Source organism: Colobus angolensis, unplaced genomic scaffold (assembly GCF_000951035.1).
Source record: "Colobus angolensis palliatus isolate OR3802 unplaced genomic scaffold, Cang.pa_1.0 Scaffold440, whole genome shotgun sequence".
In the NCBI taxonomy this organism is placed as follows: Eukaryota; Metazoa; Chordata; class Mammalia; order Primates; family Cercopithecidae; genus Colobus; species Colobus angolensis.
In genome coordinates, this window is record NW_012117822.1 from 488926 (window position 1) to 505074 (window position 16149).

General features: G+C 34.6%; 1 protein-coding gene across 1 annotated transcript in view; it reads right to left on the reverse strand.

The window, feature by feature from the left end:
* Window positions 1-16149, reverse strand: part of LOC105522838 (transient receptor potential cation channel subfamily A member 1-like) — a 43044-nt gene that overhangs the window by 13412 nt on the left and 13483 nt on the right. Inside the window, 10 exon segments of the mRNA XM_011957433.1 lie at window positions 2343-2513; window positions 3113-3246; window positions 5299-5470; window positions 6562-6645; window positions 7437-7595; window positions 8240-8310; window positions 11912-11963; window positions 14490-14635; window positions 14835-14898; window positions 14900-14944. Of these exon segments, the coding sequence (XP_011812823.1) occupies window positions 2343-2513; window positions 3113-3246; window positions 5299-5470; window positions 6562-6645; window positions 7437-7595; window positions 8240-8310; window positions 11912-11963; window positions 14490-14635; window positions 14835-14898; window positions 14900-14944 (1098 nt within the window).

The following is a 16149-nucleotide window of genomic DNA, read 5'->3' on the forward strand; positions in this document are numbered from 1 at the left end:
CATTTTTTTGGTTTTTCATTTGCAAGTCTTCAGCCGGGTATTCTCACCAATTTACAACAGTCCCCATGAAAACCAAACATCTTTGATTTTTGCCAGGCGTGGCAGCTCACATCTGTAATCTCAGCACTTTGGGAGGCTGAGGTGGGAGGATCCCTTGAGCCTAGGAATTCCAGACCAGCCTGAGCAACACGGTGAAATCCCATCTCTACAAAAATACAAAAATTAGCTGGGCATGGCGGTGAGCACCTGTAGTTGCAGCTACTAGGTAGGCTGAGGTCTGGGAGGATCATCTGAGACTGGGAGGTAGAAGCTTCAGTGAGCCATGATCACTCCACTGCACTCCAGCCTGGGTCAGAGGCTGAAATGCTATCTCAAAAAAATAACCCCAAAGCTAACCATCTCATTCCTGCTGCTTCACATATTTTAGAAACTTACCTGGGGTCTGAAGACACTTGAGCTTGTAAGCCATAGAAGAGATCAGTTATGAACTTTTAATGGTCACTAACATTTATCAAATGCTTATCATGTGCCAAGTACTGTTTTAAGTCCCTTGTATTAGCTGATTTAATCTTTGCAATAATCTAGAAAGTAGGTTTCATTATTATTATCTGTTTGTATCCTCAAAGCTATGGTAACACAAGGAAAGAGCACCCAACAGAGTAAGGTAATTGGAAGTCTACCCCAAAGAAATGATACTTGTGCAGTTTTGAAAGCATAGCATTAACCCGTGGTGGGAGGATTTCCAGGCAAAAGGAAGAGCCTATACAGAGTCTAGGCAGCATGAAGGAAAGTGTGGCACACTCAGGGAGTGTGCATTTCTGGGTAGTTGGGAAAGATCTTGGTAAGATCCAGCTCACAGAGACCTTTGCCTGCTATGCTGATGGGTTTGGACTGAATTAAAGCTTTTGAAGAGGTATGGAAAAAATATTTAAAAGAGCCACTGATGGGTTCAATTTTTCATTAACAGAACATCACTCTGGTGACCATTTGTAGGAAGAATGAGACGAAGCAGTGACATAAGGTGGAGATGCTCTTGAGGCTGCTGCAGCAATTTGGATGAGGAACCATGACAGTCCAAGCCAAATGGAAGCAGATGTGAAAGCCCAAGAATTATTGAAAGAACTGACGAAAAATGTGGGAGAGTGAAATAGAGACTATCTGCCAATGATCTGAGTAGGATGACTAGGAGATTTTACTGAGAGGCAGTGGAGATTCTGGAGGAAAGATAACATTAGTCTTGGCTCTGTTGGTTTGATTTTCCTCCAGGATATCCAGGTAGAAATGCACAATGGCTGCTGGATGTGTGGATCTTCAGAATGGGCCAACCTGCACTACTGCTAAGCCCAATTTTCTTCTGGATAATTATCTTCCAAAACATAAACAATTATCAGAGAAGAATGTGGGCTTTATGTCATTCTCCATTATTCCTATGGCCATCCTTTGTTTTTCTAGGTCACCAAAATAAAACTCTGGAGTTGATCAAATAAGTGGATCAAAATACTTATGAGCCTGAATAATTTTTTTCTTCCCAGAAGCACTAACTAGCACATTCCCTGGTACATAGTCAGACTCAGAGAAAGCGTGTGGAATATGTGCATGTGTGCCTAAATGGATAAAGGAAAAACAGGCATGAAAATGCCAATAAGGGTTCTCCATAGACTTAGAGTGGGATGCACCTTTGCCCACATCAGCCAACATGTTCATGGCTTGAGCAGATTCTCTAGAGAATTCCATGTGGAAGGGCACTCTCATGTCTGCTGATACTGTCTAGGCTTTGACTGGGTTCAAGGTGACATCTGAACATCACAGACGCCCTCTGCATGAGAGACTTCCCCACTTGAATCTCTGGTCAATGATAAATTCAAGCATAGAGGCAATAAGTTCCATAAAATCTCTACCTCACCTCTGACCCTCTCTCCAACTCCAAAGCATCACATAGCTTCATCTTTATTGCTTTTCCCTGCTTCTTAATTCTTCATAGCATTCATCACCCCCATGACATTATGCTACACAGTTGTTTGTTTATTTAACTTCCTATTTTGTAATCACACTAGGACTGAATATTGGTTTGCTTTCTTCACCACTGTTTCCCAGAACTTGCAACAGTTCATGGTATTTAGTAGATTCTCAGTATTTGCCAAGTGCATGCATCTTTGCACGCCCTGAGCCTCCTGATGTGCCTGGTGCTCCCCAGGCACCAAAGGAGTGTTGAATGAATAGATTTTGTAGTATATCCTTTCTCATCTCCCCGGTGGAGAAAGGTTAAAGAAGTTAAAAATAATTATCATTATAAAATGTTTCAAATGATCAACAAAGAGAAAATACAAGAAAAAACTACTTACAACTAAATTCATGAGGACAATTGGGGCAAATACAGTGAAGGAGATCAGCTGTGCAAAGGACAGAACTGGATACGCCAATTTATTCTTCAGAAATGGTTCTAGGAAGGACTCTTAACAATTGATATTTCCTTGTATCATGATGAAGTTCTGTATTATAGACAGCAATGGAGACTAAAGGCATCCTGAAAACAGACAGTGAGGTAAAAGTGAAATGCAAAGTGTATACAATGAAAAAATGTTTCCTGGAGAGTAGAATGATAAAATTATATTCAGAATACTTTTTAAAATTCATAGGTATATAGCTCCTGAAATGCAGTGATAAAATATTAATAAACAGTGGCAAAGTCATCAAAAGTATATTTTCTGCATAAAGAATAAATCATCATGCACTTTACATAAACTTTTTTTTTTTGAGATGGAGTTTTGCTCTTTTTGCCCAGGTTGGAGTGCAATGGTGTGATCTCAGCTCACTGCAACTTCTGCCTCAGCCTCCCAAGTAGCTGGAATTATAGGCGTGAGCCACCGTGCCCGGCCTAAACTTTTTGACAATGGAAAACATTACTTAACAAGACCCTACCTTTTCGTAGGGTTCAAAAAAGGAAAATGATTGTTCTAAAATCATTTAAAAGATATAGCAGATGAAAAATACTAAAGTATTAAAATACTGTTGTTATGTAATTATAAATTTTCTAGACTATTTAGATTTACATATAAATATATATTTCCATAATTCACAGTGACAAAATCAACTACTGATACAGCTGCCTTGCCTGTAAATTCAGGAGTATGTAAAAGCTAAGTCCAAAAGCCCAAAGAAGGAAGCAAAATACAACTGCAGACTTCAACGAAGTTTTACAGATTACCTCCAACATAACAATGAAAATTTCACATTTCTCAAACCTAGGAAAATGAAAAAATAAAATTTATACTCACTTTTTTGTCAAAGTGTATTCATACAGTGAAAATATTTGTCATGTATTAAATTAGGTATTAGATTTCATAGATAGATCATTGAGGCCGATTATTTTGAAAAAGAAAACATTAATTGAATAATCCTATCTCATTTTCAATGTGTTAATCAAACTTATTTTTTCTTACTATTGTTATCTAGTTTTAGATCCAGGGTCATGCTTTGTCACCAATGTTGGAGCACTGTGGTGTGATCATGGCTCACATGATGATCATGTGATGATCATGGCTCATGCAACTCTGGCCTCTGAGGTTCAGGTGATCCTCCTGCCTTAGCTTCCCAAGAGCTGGGACCACAAGCATGTGCCACCAAACCTGGCTAATTATTGTATATTTTGTAGAGAAAGGATTTTGCCACGTTGCCCATGCTGGTCTCAAACTCTTGGGCTCAAGCAATCAGCCTTTCAAAGTGCTGGGATTATAGGGGTGAGCTACTGTGCCTGTCCCTAAGGTTATCTTAAATCATTTTACCACTTGGCAACTGGACATTACTTCAACTGAAGTAGGAAAGACAAATAACAGCTCCCCAATATCAAAGAAAATGGTACCAAATTGGTAATCAAGAAATTAGAGAGATTAATGGTATGCTACATCAAGCAGAGATATAACTGAGTTCATGAACTGGAAGACACCTAATGCAGGGTATACAACATATGATTTGTATTTGATCCTTTTATCTCCTTCAGTTTTCTTTTCTACCCACTGCATCCTATATTGGGAAATGTCTGGATAGATAATGGGTTTGGTTTGTCATCTGGCCACTAACTTGTACTTTGCATTTGGCAAAGACAACTTGTTAAAAGAGGAAATCACAATCTTATAAAGCTGAAAGGGACTTCAGCTAAGTTCACAGAGATGTCTAGTAACTCACCAAAGTCACTAATAATCCTCTTATTCCTTAGCCACTGCCTTTCTTACCATACCACATCCTCTCCAAGAGGGCACGCTCACCTTTGTGTCACTGTGCTCCTGACACAGCAATGCAGACGACATCGTAGAAAAAGCATGCCCCCCGGAGTCAGAAAGACTTTGATTAAATTACCTATGTCATGACCAACTAGCTGAGATCTTCAGCAAGTTACTGAACTCAGTACTTCAGCTTCTTTTAGACAATGCGAGTAACAACATTGGCCTCGAGTAACAATATTGGCCTCGTTATGGGAAAGATTATGTGAAATAACATGAAACTGTCAGAGGCTGGGGGACTCAACCTTTTTTCTCTCTCTAGAATTAAATTATTTGGGCTTATTTTTTCTTTTATACCACTTTGATCCCACATACTATCTATCAGTTCACTTTGAGTATTTTAATGCAAAGTAAATGCTTACATATAATATGAGGTAAAACAAGAATAGCTAACACTTTTTGCATTTATTCTCCCCATTTAATCTATATTTGTCTATATCAGTGTTCTTGACCTGGGCTCCCCAGATGACCCAGGAGACATCTGGCATTGTCTGCATACATTTTTGATTGACACAACTGGAGTGGGGTGGATACTAGTGGTATCTAGTGGGTAGAAGCCAGGAGCCAGGAATGCTGCTAAGCATTTTACAATATACAACACAGTTTCGCTCCACAAACAAAAAAAAAAAAAAGAAGGAGAAGGAGAAGGAAGAGGAAGAAGAAGAAGAAAAGAAGGGGAAGAAGGGGAAGGAGAAGGGGAAGGGGAAAGGGAAGGGGAAAGAGAAGGAGGAGGAGGAGAAGGAGAAGGAGAAGAAGGAAATGGAGAAGGAGAAAGAGAAGGAGAAGAAAGAATTATCTGGCCACAAAATTCAATAGTGCCGAGTTTGAGAAACCCTAGTCTACATTCTAAACTCTGGAATCATGCTCCAGCCTTTCCTTAATAGGGTATACAAAAACTTCACATTTTGAAAAAACTGGAAAAGGAATAAGCCAGTTTCAAATTTACACCACTTACAATAGTTTTTCTTCTGATACCAAAAATGCTTAAAGATGGGGAAATCATTAAAGCTTGTTTATCTTCAAAGATACAATAAGAAATTAATCCAATAGAAATAAACAGCAATTGCTCCACATTGCCACTGCAGATGGGCTGGTATTTCAGTGAACAAGGGTAGCACAAAAATGAGGCCCATCGTGTTGATAATCCATTCAATACTATTGTTAATATCCATAAAGTAATTCCTTTTCTGGGATAGAAAAGAATAAAAAAATTACCACATATAGAGACCTTACATCTATGGATGATTATATATATGTACCCAGTAATAAAATTTTTCTAGCTTGACAGCCATCTGGGGAGAATTTTAGGACCAAGGAGTAACCTCACGACATCCTGGATTGACCTCAGAGCCCCTGGGGTATAGATTGGTGTTGGAGATGGCCCAGAGTCCTCTGTTAACCCGGTGTTGTTGGAGTCTGTTGCCTAAGGAAATCTTACAAAATGCTGGGATTTCCCTGTGGAGACCACTCTGCAATGATAAAAATGCAAAGAATTATTGTCATCAAATTTATAAATGCAAATATCTATGTGCTTATATGATGCAACAAAGAAAATTTTCACACAAAGTGAGTTGTTGTATAAAAGACATATGATTTATAAAAGTAATATTCATGAAAATATACAAAAATAATTATAAAAGACTTTCAACCTCCATACTGAGAAATGAAGGATCCATATCATTTATCAACCAAAGGGAGGACCTGCAGATAATTTATATACTTGGTTCTGATCTGAACTTGGCTCACTCATTAAAAAAGTAGAAGATAAAGTAAAAATTATGCTACAAAAAGTTCCAAAATTGTATTGAAACTTAGAATTTTATTTAAAAGAAAAGAATTTCTGCTAGAATTCAAAGAAAGACCAATTTGAAATGGAGTCTTGGGCCAGATGACTTCTTTATAAACTTTTACATTAAAAATTATCAAGTTCAAAATCTAACCATTATGTTAGCAAAATGTTTAAAAACTATGGAAGAGAAAAGACTGAAACATCACTCATAATAACCATTTGTAGCCAGGCAGATCTTTATGGACTAGTAAAAGTGGAACATCTCTTTTATAGATATATATAAATATATCAAACAGGCAGTGACCTTACCCAAAATCATGTGATTTCTACATTTTGAAACATTTATGCTTGGTATTTCTAATCTATATGTTAGTCAAACTATGTGAATTTATTATGACATAATATTATCTCAAGTAATAGCTTACCAATTAATTTATGTTCTGCATATTAAAATATTTGCAACTTTAGAAATGCAAAATGTATTTCATACCTGTTGAAAATGTGAACCACTTCTTTGACATATCCTAATATACATGAGCAAAAAACTAAAATCATACGAATTGTTATTAGACTTGAATTCTAAAACAAAAAAGGATAAGGCACATAGTTATGAGGAATATAAAACACTTTAACATTTCCATAATTTTCACTACTAATTTTTTTACTTATTTTGCTTAATTTATACTGTCTACGTTTGAATTAAACAGAAAATTTAAATGATGCAAATACTCATTTACTAGAGACGAACACACCCACATTTCATAAGGTCCTTATTAAGAGAAGTTCAAAAATTGCCAATGGAATTATAAAAGAGTATGAATCTGTAGACCTACATAAAATTTTCATTGTGGTAAAATACATATAACATATAAAATTTGCCATTTTAAAAGTGTTACATTTTACATGTACATTTACATTTTAAAATATAAAATTCAGTGGCAATAAGTGTATTCACAATATTATACCACCATCACCATTATCTAGTTCCATAACTTTTTCATCTTTTCAAATGGAAATCACATACCTAGAAAGCATCTCTCCCCATTCCCATGCCCCACAGTCCCTGGCAACTACAAATGTGCTTTCTTGTAGACCTATTTTAAAGTTATACACTTCAGCATTTAAGCTAGCATCTAATAGATGTCAATTCTCTTTAAATTAGTTTACAAAATAATTAACTGACCTGTTTGTTTATATTCCCTCTCATTCCACAAAGGATTTTAGAAGAAATTCATACCATATACAAATTTTTACAGGCTATCTATAGTAATCAAAGTCTTGATATTTCAGATTTATTATGGTTTAGTATTCCTAAGAAAAAACACACTTTTTATAATCCTGTATTTTAAAAAGTTAAAATTTGAAACTACTGTGTTATCTAGTATTTCTGAATAATCACTAGTTTTATTGATGATTCCAGCAGCACTGAAAGCCATTCCTGGTTTTATTCTAACAAGAAAGGTCATAGGTATGAGACCAAGACAGTAAAATCTTAGATTTATCATATGGGCTATAAATCCATAAGCCAACTTACAAAAAAATAAGCAAACCTCAGAATTGAGTCATTTTAAACAAAAATATTTACTTAAGATACCTGTGAGAAAAGTGGTAGTGATCCCTTACAGAAACCTAGTTTGGAAATTAAGTGAAGTTTGAAATCAAGTAAATCCTCTAATTCACCTTTTTCATTTTCAGAAAAGGAATCTCAAGTTCTGAGGAAATTATGACTTAACAAATTAATGAAAGAGTAGGGTCTTTAGCCCACATAATCAGACACAAAGATGAACGCTCTTCCCAGAACACACCTCTCACTTCTATGTCCACTACACTATAGGCTCCAAAGTGCCTCTCCATGTTTGACATAATAGTTCCTTCCCATTCCCCAAATAGTCCATTTAATGTTAAAGATAAACAAATTGTAGGCTCTAGGAAGTTTCTTCATGTCTTATATAATAATTTTCCCCCACCTCCTAAATATTTCATTGAATGACAAAGCTAAACAATGCCAGTATTTCAAAAACAATAGTTGCCTTTGATGCTTATTCTTTTTAAAGTATAAAACATTAAAATAACAAAATCGAAAACATTAAAATACCATTAAAACATAATTGTTTTGAAGACTTTTAAATAGATTCAATAGGCACAACATTAAACAATAAATACTACTGAATACCCACCATTTTATGAGTAAATACTCTTTACACACAGGATGATGGAGAAGCTTTGTGCGGTTATATTGTAGCACTGCTTGAGAAATAAAGAAAGAGTAATAAAAATACAATAATAATAAACTAATGAGTATAAACTAATATTTTTATTGTCTGGTTTTATAACTTTATTTTGATATTGTAAAAGTGACATTTATTTTAGTAAACTGGAAAAATTAAAAATTATGTCAAGATTAAAAAAGCAGAATCAGTTTGCACAAGTACAATTATTTGACACAGTTTGTCACTTTAGATGTCTGACTGCTTAAGATAACATAAGTTTATTAATCTTATATAGGGTTACAACAGGAAATGAGATTAAAGGTAAATTATCAAGATTTATATCCTCATTCTGTCCTTGAAGGAATTCAGGCTTATCTTTCTAAAGTTTTTATATAATAGAATACACATGAATATCTGTTAAGTTAAATCTAGATTATAAATTTTCATTAGAATTATTTGTAACTACTAGTATTTAGTTAAAAATTAGTTTTTAATTATTCAAGAAATACATAGAGGGACAAATGTCAATAAAGTAGCAAAACAGGAAGTCCCAGACCCTCCTTCCTCCATAGAGATATGTAATTAAAAACAATACACAGACCATTACCTTTGTGAGCAATGCAGAACCCAGTTAATAGATTCCTAAACTCTAGGTGAGCTGGTAGCCAAAGAACCATTATCAAAGATAGTAGAAAAATTTATGGCCTTTACTCACAACAGTTCTTCCCTCTGGCACACCACAGTGTCACTGGGAAAAAAGCTTCCAACTTCTGGCTTCTCCCTGGAATAAGAGAAAGAAAAGAGTGGAAGATCCATCCAATGTTCTGACTTCTGAGAGGCTACCCAAGAAAATGATTTTTATCTTGCCTGAATCTAAGCTCTGAAAGGAATAAGTGCCCAGAGGGGATCACTGATAACAAAGTAGGTCACTGGGACTTAGCCTAGTGCCAGAGAAGATACAGTGTCACAGACAGATACTAGGCAGTGTCCCAGTATCATGACTTGCTACAGTACCAGAGAGGCTGTAGTACCACAGACATATACTGGGGGGAGGTCCTAAATAAAGAGAGGTAAGCCTCTTCAACTAGATTACAAGCACAAGCCCAGAGAAGATGAATCCCTAGAAAAGGCTTGAGAGGTGTCCAGCATTTGTAGCCAGGCAGAAGAAACGATGAGTGAATTCAAAGACAGGATATTCAAAATTATCAAGTCAGAACAGCAAAAAGAAAAAAGAATGAAGAAAAGTGAAGAGAATCTAAGGGATTTAAAGAAAACAACAGAACAGCATACACATTATGAGACGTTCCAGAGGAGAAAAAGAAGATGGAGGATTAGAAAGCCTATTTGAATAAATAATGACCGAAAATCTCCCAAATCTGAGAAAAGAAATGAACACACACATTCAAAGAAGCTCAAAGAACTTCAACTAGCATAAATTTAAAGTGAGCTATTCTGAGACACATTATAATCAAACTGTCAAAATTCAGACAGAGACAATTTTGAAATCAGCAAGAGAAAAGCAAGCTATCACATACAAGGTAACTCCAATATGATTATCAGCAAATTTCTAAGCAGAAACATTGCAGGCTAGAAGACAGTGGAATGATATATCCAAACTACTGACAGAAAATAAAATGATAACCAAGAATATTATAACTGGTAAAAACTTTTTGGTCCTTTAAAAATAAAGGAGAAATAAGCTTTTCCCAGGTAAACAAAGGGTGAGAAAGTGCATCACCACTAGATTGGCCCTATAAAAAAATGCTGAAGAGAGTTCTTCAAGTTGAAATGAAAAAAATGCTAAACAGCAACACAAAATCATACAAAAGTATAAAACTCTCTGATAAAGGTCAATATAGAGACAATTATAGAATTCTGTCATAAATGAAAAAATTATTTTTAAATCTGGCATAAAAGTAAACAATAGCATAGAAAGTAACTCTAAATCTATGTTAATGAATATGCAATTAAGAGGCAGTATTACGCATCATCAAGAACATAAAAGTGGTCGTGGATGGAGTAATACAAAGGAGTAGAGTTTTTCTATGCAGTTGAAGTTAAATTGTTATCAGTTTAAAATATATTCTTACACATTTAAGATATTTGATATAATTGCAATGTTAACTGATAAGAAAATATGTATATAATATGCATGAAAGGAAACAGTAAGGGAATCAAAACATATCACTACAAGAAAAATATCAATGAAACACAAAAGAAGGCAGCAAGATAAAAGAGGCGAAAGTGCCACCACATACTGAAAACAATTAATGAAGTGGCAATAGTAAGTTATTTCCCGTCAGTAACTACTTTAAAAGTAAATTGGTTAAAGCCTCCTTTTAAAATACAAAGATTGACTGAATGGATAAAACACAGGATTCAACTATATGCTGTCTACAAGAGACTCAGTTTAGCTATAAGAACAACACACTGAAAGTGAAAGGATGGAAAAATATTCCATCCTTTCACATATTCCATGCAAATAAGTAGTATGTAGTATTTCTTTAAAAAGATAAGGAATATGTGGTATGTACATACAACGGAATATTATTCAGCCTTAAAAAAGAAGAAAGTTATGTCACATGCTTTAACAGGGATGAACCTTGAGAAGATTATGGTAAATGAAATAAGCAAGTCACAGAAGTACGAATACTTTAAGATTCCACTTACATGAAGTACTTAAATTAGTGAAAATCACAGAAACAAAAATAGAAAGTAGTTTCCAAGGGCTGCGGTAAGGATGAGGGGGAAATTAGCTTTAATAAGTATAGGGTTTCAATTTTGCAACATGAAAGAATTCCAGACATTTATTGAGTAACAGTGTGAAAATAATTAACACTTCTGAACTGTACATTTAAAGACAGTTAAGACCGTAAATTTAGCTTTATGTTTTTTGCCACAATCAAAAAAGAAAAGAAATACATAAACAAATTCTTTTTTAAAATACTGAAACATTGGGTAAGGCCCTACTTCTCACTGCACCTATGCCCCAATTCTGGGCATGATGTCATTTCCCCAGTAGTATCATCATTACTAACTTGTTATTCATCCTCCCAAATCCTTTTCTATATTTCTGAACACAAACATCCATGTACAAAAACTTACATGTAGTTATAGAAAATATGATTACTTTGTATTTACGTTTTTACTCAACTTATGTCTTCCACTTGCTTATTTATTCAACATAATAGCCTGGAAATATATCAAAGTTATTTAAAGATTATCAGTAACATTGTTTTTAAATACTGCTTCATATTCTACTGTATGGATATAGCAGTTTATTTAGACTGTCCTTTATTTAGACTGTTGATTAATACCACTACTGTTTAACATTTTGCAAGTAAAAATGATGCAGCCAGGATGGTCTTCTTAGCCCCTGGAGAATATTTTTTTTTAATTTGATAAGTTATATCTTTTATTTCTGGAAAATTCTCAGACATTATTCTGCTCAATTTTTCTCTCCATCTTTCTCTCTCTTTAAAAATAAAAAAAAAAAATCATCTTTCTCGAACAACTTTTTGGTAGAAGTTAGGGTTTCTTGTTTTAGCTTCATTGTATTAACTTTGATTTGTTTGTAGTTTTCAAAATTATTTCACCAAACAACTTCTACATTTTTGCACTGAATACCCACCTACATTTTGGAAAACCTTCTGCTGTAATTTTCATCAGCACTGTATTAGACTTTTTCTATTTTGGTGTTCATAAAAATCCTCTGAGAGGCTTATTTAAAAATTAAATTCCTAGCTCTAATCCCAAATATTCTGGGTTAGTAGGTCTAAGATGGGCCTTAGGAACCTTCATTTTAATAAACGAACCACAATAATTATGATTCAAGCAGCCAGAGATTACAGTTTAAAAACTAGTACTGTGTCAGCAACTGAATATTTCTAAGTTCACTGTTTTTATTTTCAGCTTATTCCTACCCCAACCATTTGAAAAGTAATTGAGATATATTTGTATACAATATTCTTGGGGAATTAAAGAACCCCCTGTTGCAAATATTCATTGTCAGTTGGATGCCCAGTGGAACCCATAAAGCTACATATCTAGCTATTCTTGGGGGGAAAAAAAACCTGGCAGGATCTAACTATTGTATTTTGAGATCTCAACTAAATTTCCATGTAGATGTGACTTTTTTTCCATTTAAAATTAATGTTTTTCTCAAGCTAAAATGAAAAATTTGGAAACATATTTGTAAGAGGAATTCATTTAATTAAAATGTTACTAATATTCAAAAACTATACTAGAGACACATACACATAGTTGTTTTCCATGTGCGTTCACTAAAAAAATCCTCTTATTATGTTTCAAAATCTTGTAACTCTGCTTTTAAACTAATAACAAATATGGCAAACCTACCCCTTAAGGTATATAAGTACAATGTAAGTTTAAATAGCACCCAAATGAGGAGTAAATAAGACAAAGTATCCAACGTGTTTGTAGCTGTGCTAATAGAGTTTCTAAGGAAACTCTACTCTTGCATGAACCATTAATGAAAATATCCTCTCACTGGCTCCTGTTTGTCTTAATCTCAGTATCTGATTTCTTATGTTCTCCTGTTTGGTTCATCTGACTTTCAAACTTTCTATGCAAAATAATTTCCCATCAGGCCATTTGCCTTCCTGAAGAGCCCCACTCAGCTCACTTATATCTAAGGTAAGGTTTGCTAAGTTATTAAGACATCATAAAATCTCGTGCTGGTTTGACACTGAGTGCATTGTATTTATCCAAGTGAGCGTATTTAATTTAAATTATACTTGCCCATTGTTATATATTGTCTATTTCTTTTTAGATGCCACATAGATCTTATTTCCTCCTATCCTTATTCTGATGGTGGAGACCAAAAAAAAAAAAAAAAGATACATTTTCTTTCTGATAGAAGTATTGCCTATTTTAAAAATTAAAATTAAGAAACACATACATATGCAACAATTGTTATAACTGCGGTGTAGTTACTATTAGATCACTGGACTATTGATTATGAACTATACAAATAGCAAAATGTAACATACTCCAGGAGAGCTAAAGTTCTCACAGCAAAGGTGAGTCAGTTGCCATCATCAGTGTTGAGGGCCTAAAATCCCCATGAGTCTGCATCCTTCACACTCCAAGTGCTGAGTAAGCCTTGTAGATTTAACTGGTGATGGCTGCTGCCATGGTCTGTACCAAAGACTTCAGTGTAGAGAAATGAACTCATTGAAGTTGAATGAAAATTCCTCACTGGCCTTGAGCAGTGTTGCCCAATAGAACTTTCTGCAGTGACAAAAATGTCTTCTACCTGTGGTGTTCAATATAAGAGCTGCAAGTCAAATGGGCTACTGAGCACTTGAAATGTGTCTAGTGTGACTGAAAAAATTATAAACTTCATTTAATTTTAACTAGTTTTAATTCAGGTAGCCACATGTGACTAGTGGCTCCCATATTAGATAATACGAGTCTAGATGAAAATTTGCAAATCCAGTCCTCAAATCTGTTTTGTTTGCATGCACACAATTTTACTTTGCTGTCAATATTTACGCAAGTATGGGCTGCTGTAAGCATTCAGTGTATGAAGTGACTTCAGAATTCACACCAAGAGTGGCAGCTCTTATTTCTATATTGAAAGGACTTAGGATTAGTGTCCAGAAGCTACATGAAATTAATAACCAATCTTCTCTTCCTCCAGAAAGCACAGGCCTTTGCAGTATCTTGGAGGGGAGCTTGTTGCCACCCAAAATCCAGACACTGAAGGAAAAAGGGCCCAAACTCTACACTTTTGGTCAGAGATGCCCAGAATAAGGTTGTATGCCAAACACAGTCAGCATTTTCATAGACATATTTTTAGAAATTAGTTAAGTGGTCCTTAGTTTTAAAAATGGTAACTCTTCTGAATAGAAATAAAACCAAAGACATTCATGATTGGGCTTTAATGTTTCTGGCTGAACATTATCATCTTCTGAGGGTAGGCCTTAACTTATGTAATGGCAATTGAACTAGACATAGTCTTTATTCTATCTGCATTTGTGTCTGAAATTGTTTTGAGGAGGTCTCAAAATTCTTTACATAGATTGAAACTTGGGGTACTCTCTTGTTCTGCTTCTGCAGAAGCAGAAGGAAATAATATTTATTTCTTGTGTGTATTTCAATGTAAATTAACTGTAAAAAAGCTATAAAGCATTTATATGCTTATGACAACCCTAAGATAAATGTGTCATATAGAATATGAAGAGTTACCTCCACGAGGTCTATTTGTGCACCATTGTCCAGGCACATTTTGATCATTTCCAAGTCACCATTTTGCACAGCCAGGTGGAGAGGACTGGCTTTCCCATTATTCACAAAGTTGATGTGAGACCGTCTGCTATACCCATGCTCTTCACCTTTATAAGAAAATAGCATTCAACATAGCAAATATATAAAATAAATAATAGGGAGGGTTTTTTATTTTTATTTTTTAAAAAGGAAGGACACTGAGACACATACAAGCCTATGGTAAATTTGGTTAAATATTTTTCAAATTAATAGCACCCACCAGAGTAGACTTATTTATAGTGTATATATGGAAAAGCCTCTACTCACCAAGCTTTAATATTATTTCCATGCATTCTTTGGAACCCGAAAGTACAGCCTGATGAATAGGAAAAACATCCAAATGTATTTGATTTACATGGCTTAGCTCCTTTGTTAAGCTGAAGAAAAGACAAAACTAAAAATGACACCAGTTAAACCCCAAATCACAAACTACATTGTATGTCTATGTAAAAGTACATACAGAGCTTTATATATTATAAAATCTAAGCATGAAAGTAATTTTGAACTAAGCAAAGATTCTGAAATAGGGACATTTTATATCTTCCAAAGAAGTAACAGTATAGATGCAAAAATATAAACCTTGATACCCCAGCAAACTAAAGTCAACATATTTTTCAATGCAATTAATAAAAATTTCAAAGACATTATCATGACTTCTATACCCATTTTCAATTTCTTATGCAAATAAAATGACAATGTTTCCCAAATGCTTTTCCATTTATGTAAAATTAATAAATGAATATGCCAGCAGTCTTGTTAAGCCATGAAAATCAAGTATTTTCACTAATAATAGTTCTTCACTAAAAAGGCATTAGAACTAAGTGTTATATTACGTTGATAATCTGAGCCAATCATTTTAAACTACCATTTTCTATAGATCATTAACCTTTAGTTTTATCTTAAGTACTTTTAATTATTTCAAAAGGAAATATTTTGAGTAAACAGAAATGTGTGTAGAATCAAATACCACCTGCAATCTCAGCTTTTAGAGATAGTTTAGTTTCTATAATATATAATAGCTCAGAAATAATATAGTCCAGAAATGGAAGGTGTACTTTACAAAATTATATTATTAAAGAATATTGTTGGCCAGGCACGTTGGCTCCTGCCTGTAATCCCAGCACTTTGGGGGGCCGAGGTGGGTGGATCACCCGAGGTCAGGAATTCGAGACCAGCCTGGCTAACATGGCAAAACCCCATCTCTACTAAAAATACAAAAATTTGTGGTGGCGCGCTCCTGTAGTCCCAGCTACTCAGGAGGGTAAGGCAGGAGAATCGCTTGAACCCGGGAGGTGGAGGCTGCAGTGAGCCAAGATGTGTCACTGTACTCCAGCCTGGGTGACAGAGTGAAACTCCATCTCAAAATAATAATAATGATAATAAAAAGAATATTGTTAAGTAAAAGCTTTTTGAGCAGTATTATCATACACTATACACATAAAAATTAAATTTGCAAGGAAGTCAGACTTTAAAAATACGTTGTTTTCTGGAGGACTTTCAACTTTACTATTTCTTTATACCAATTTTCCTTTGGTTAATTTAAGGTTCTTTTCCTAAATTATTGGTTTGAGGGTTAATTAAT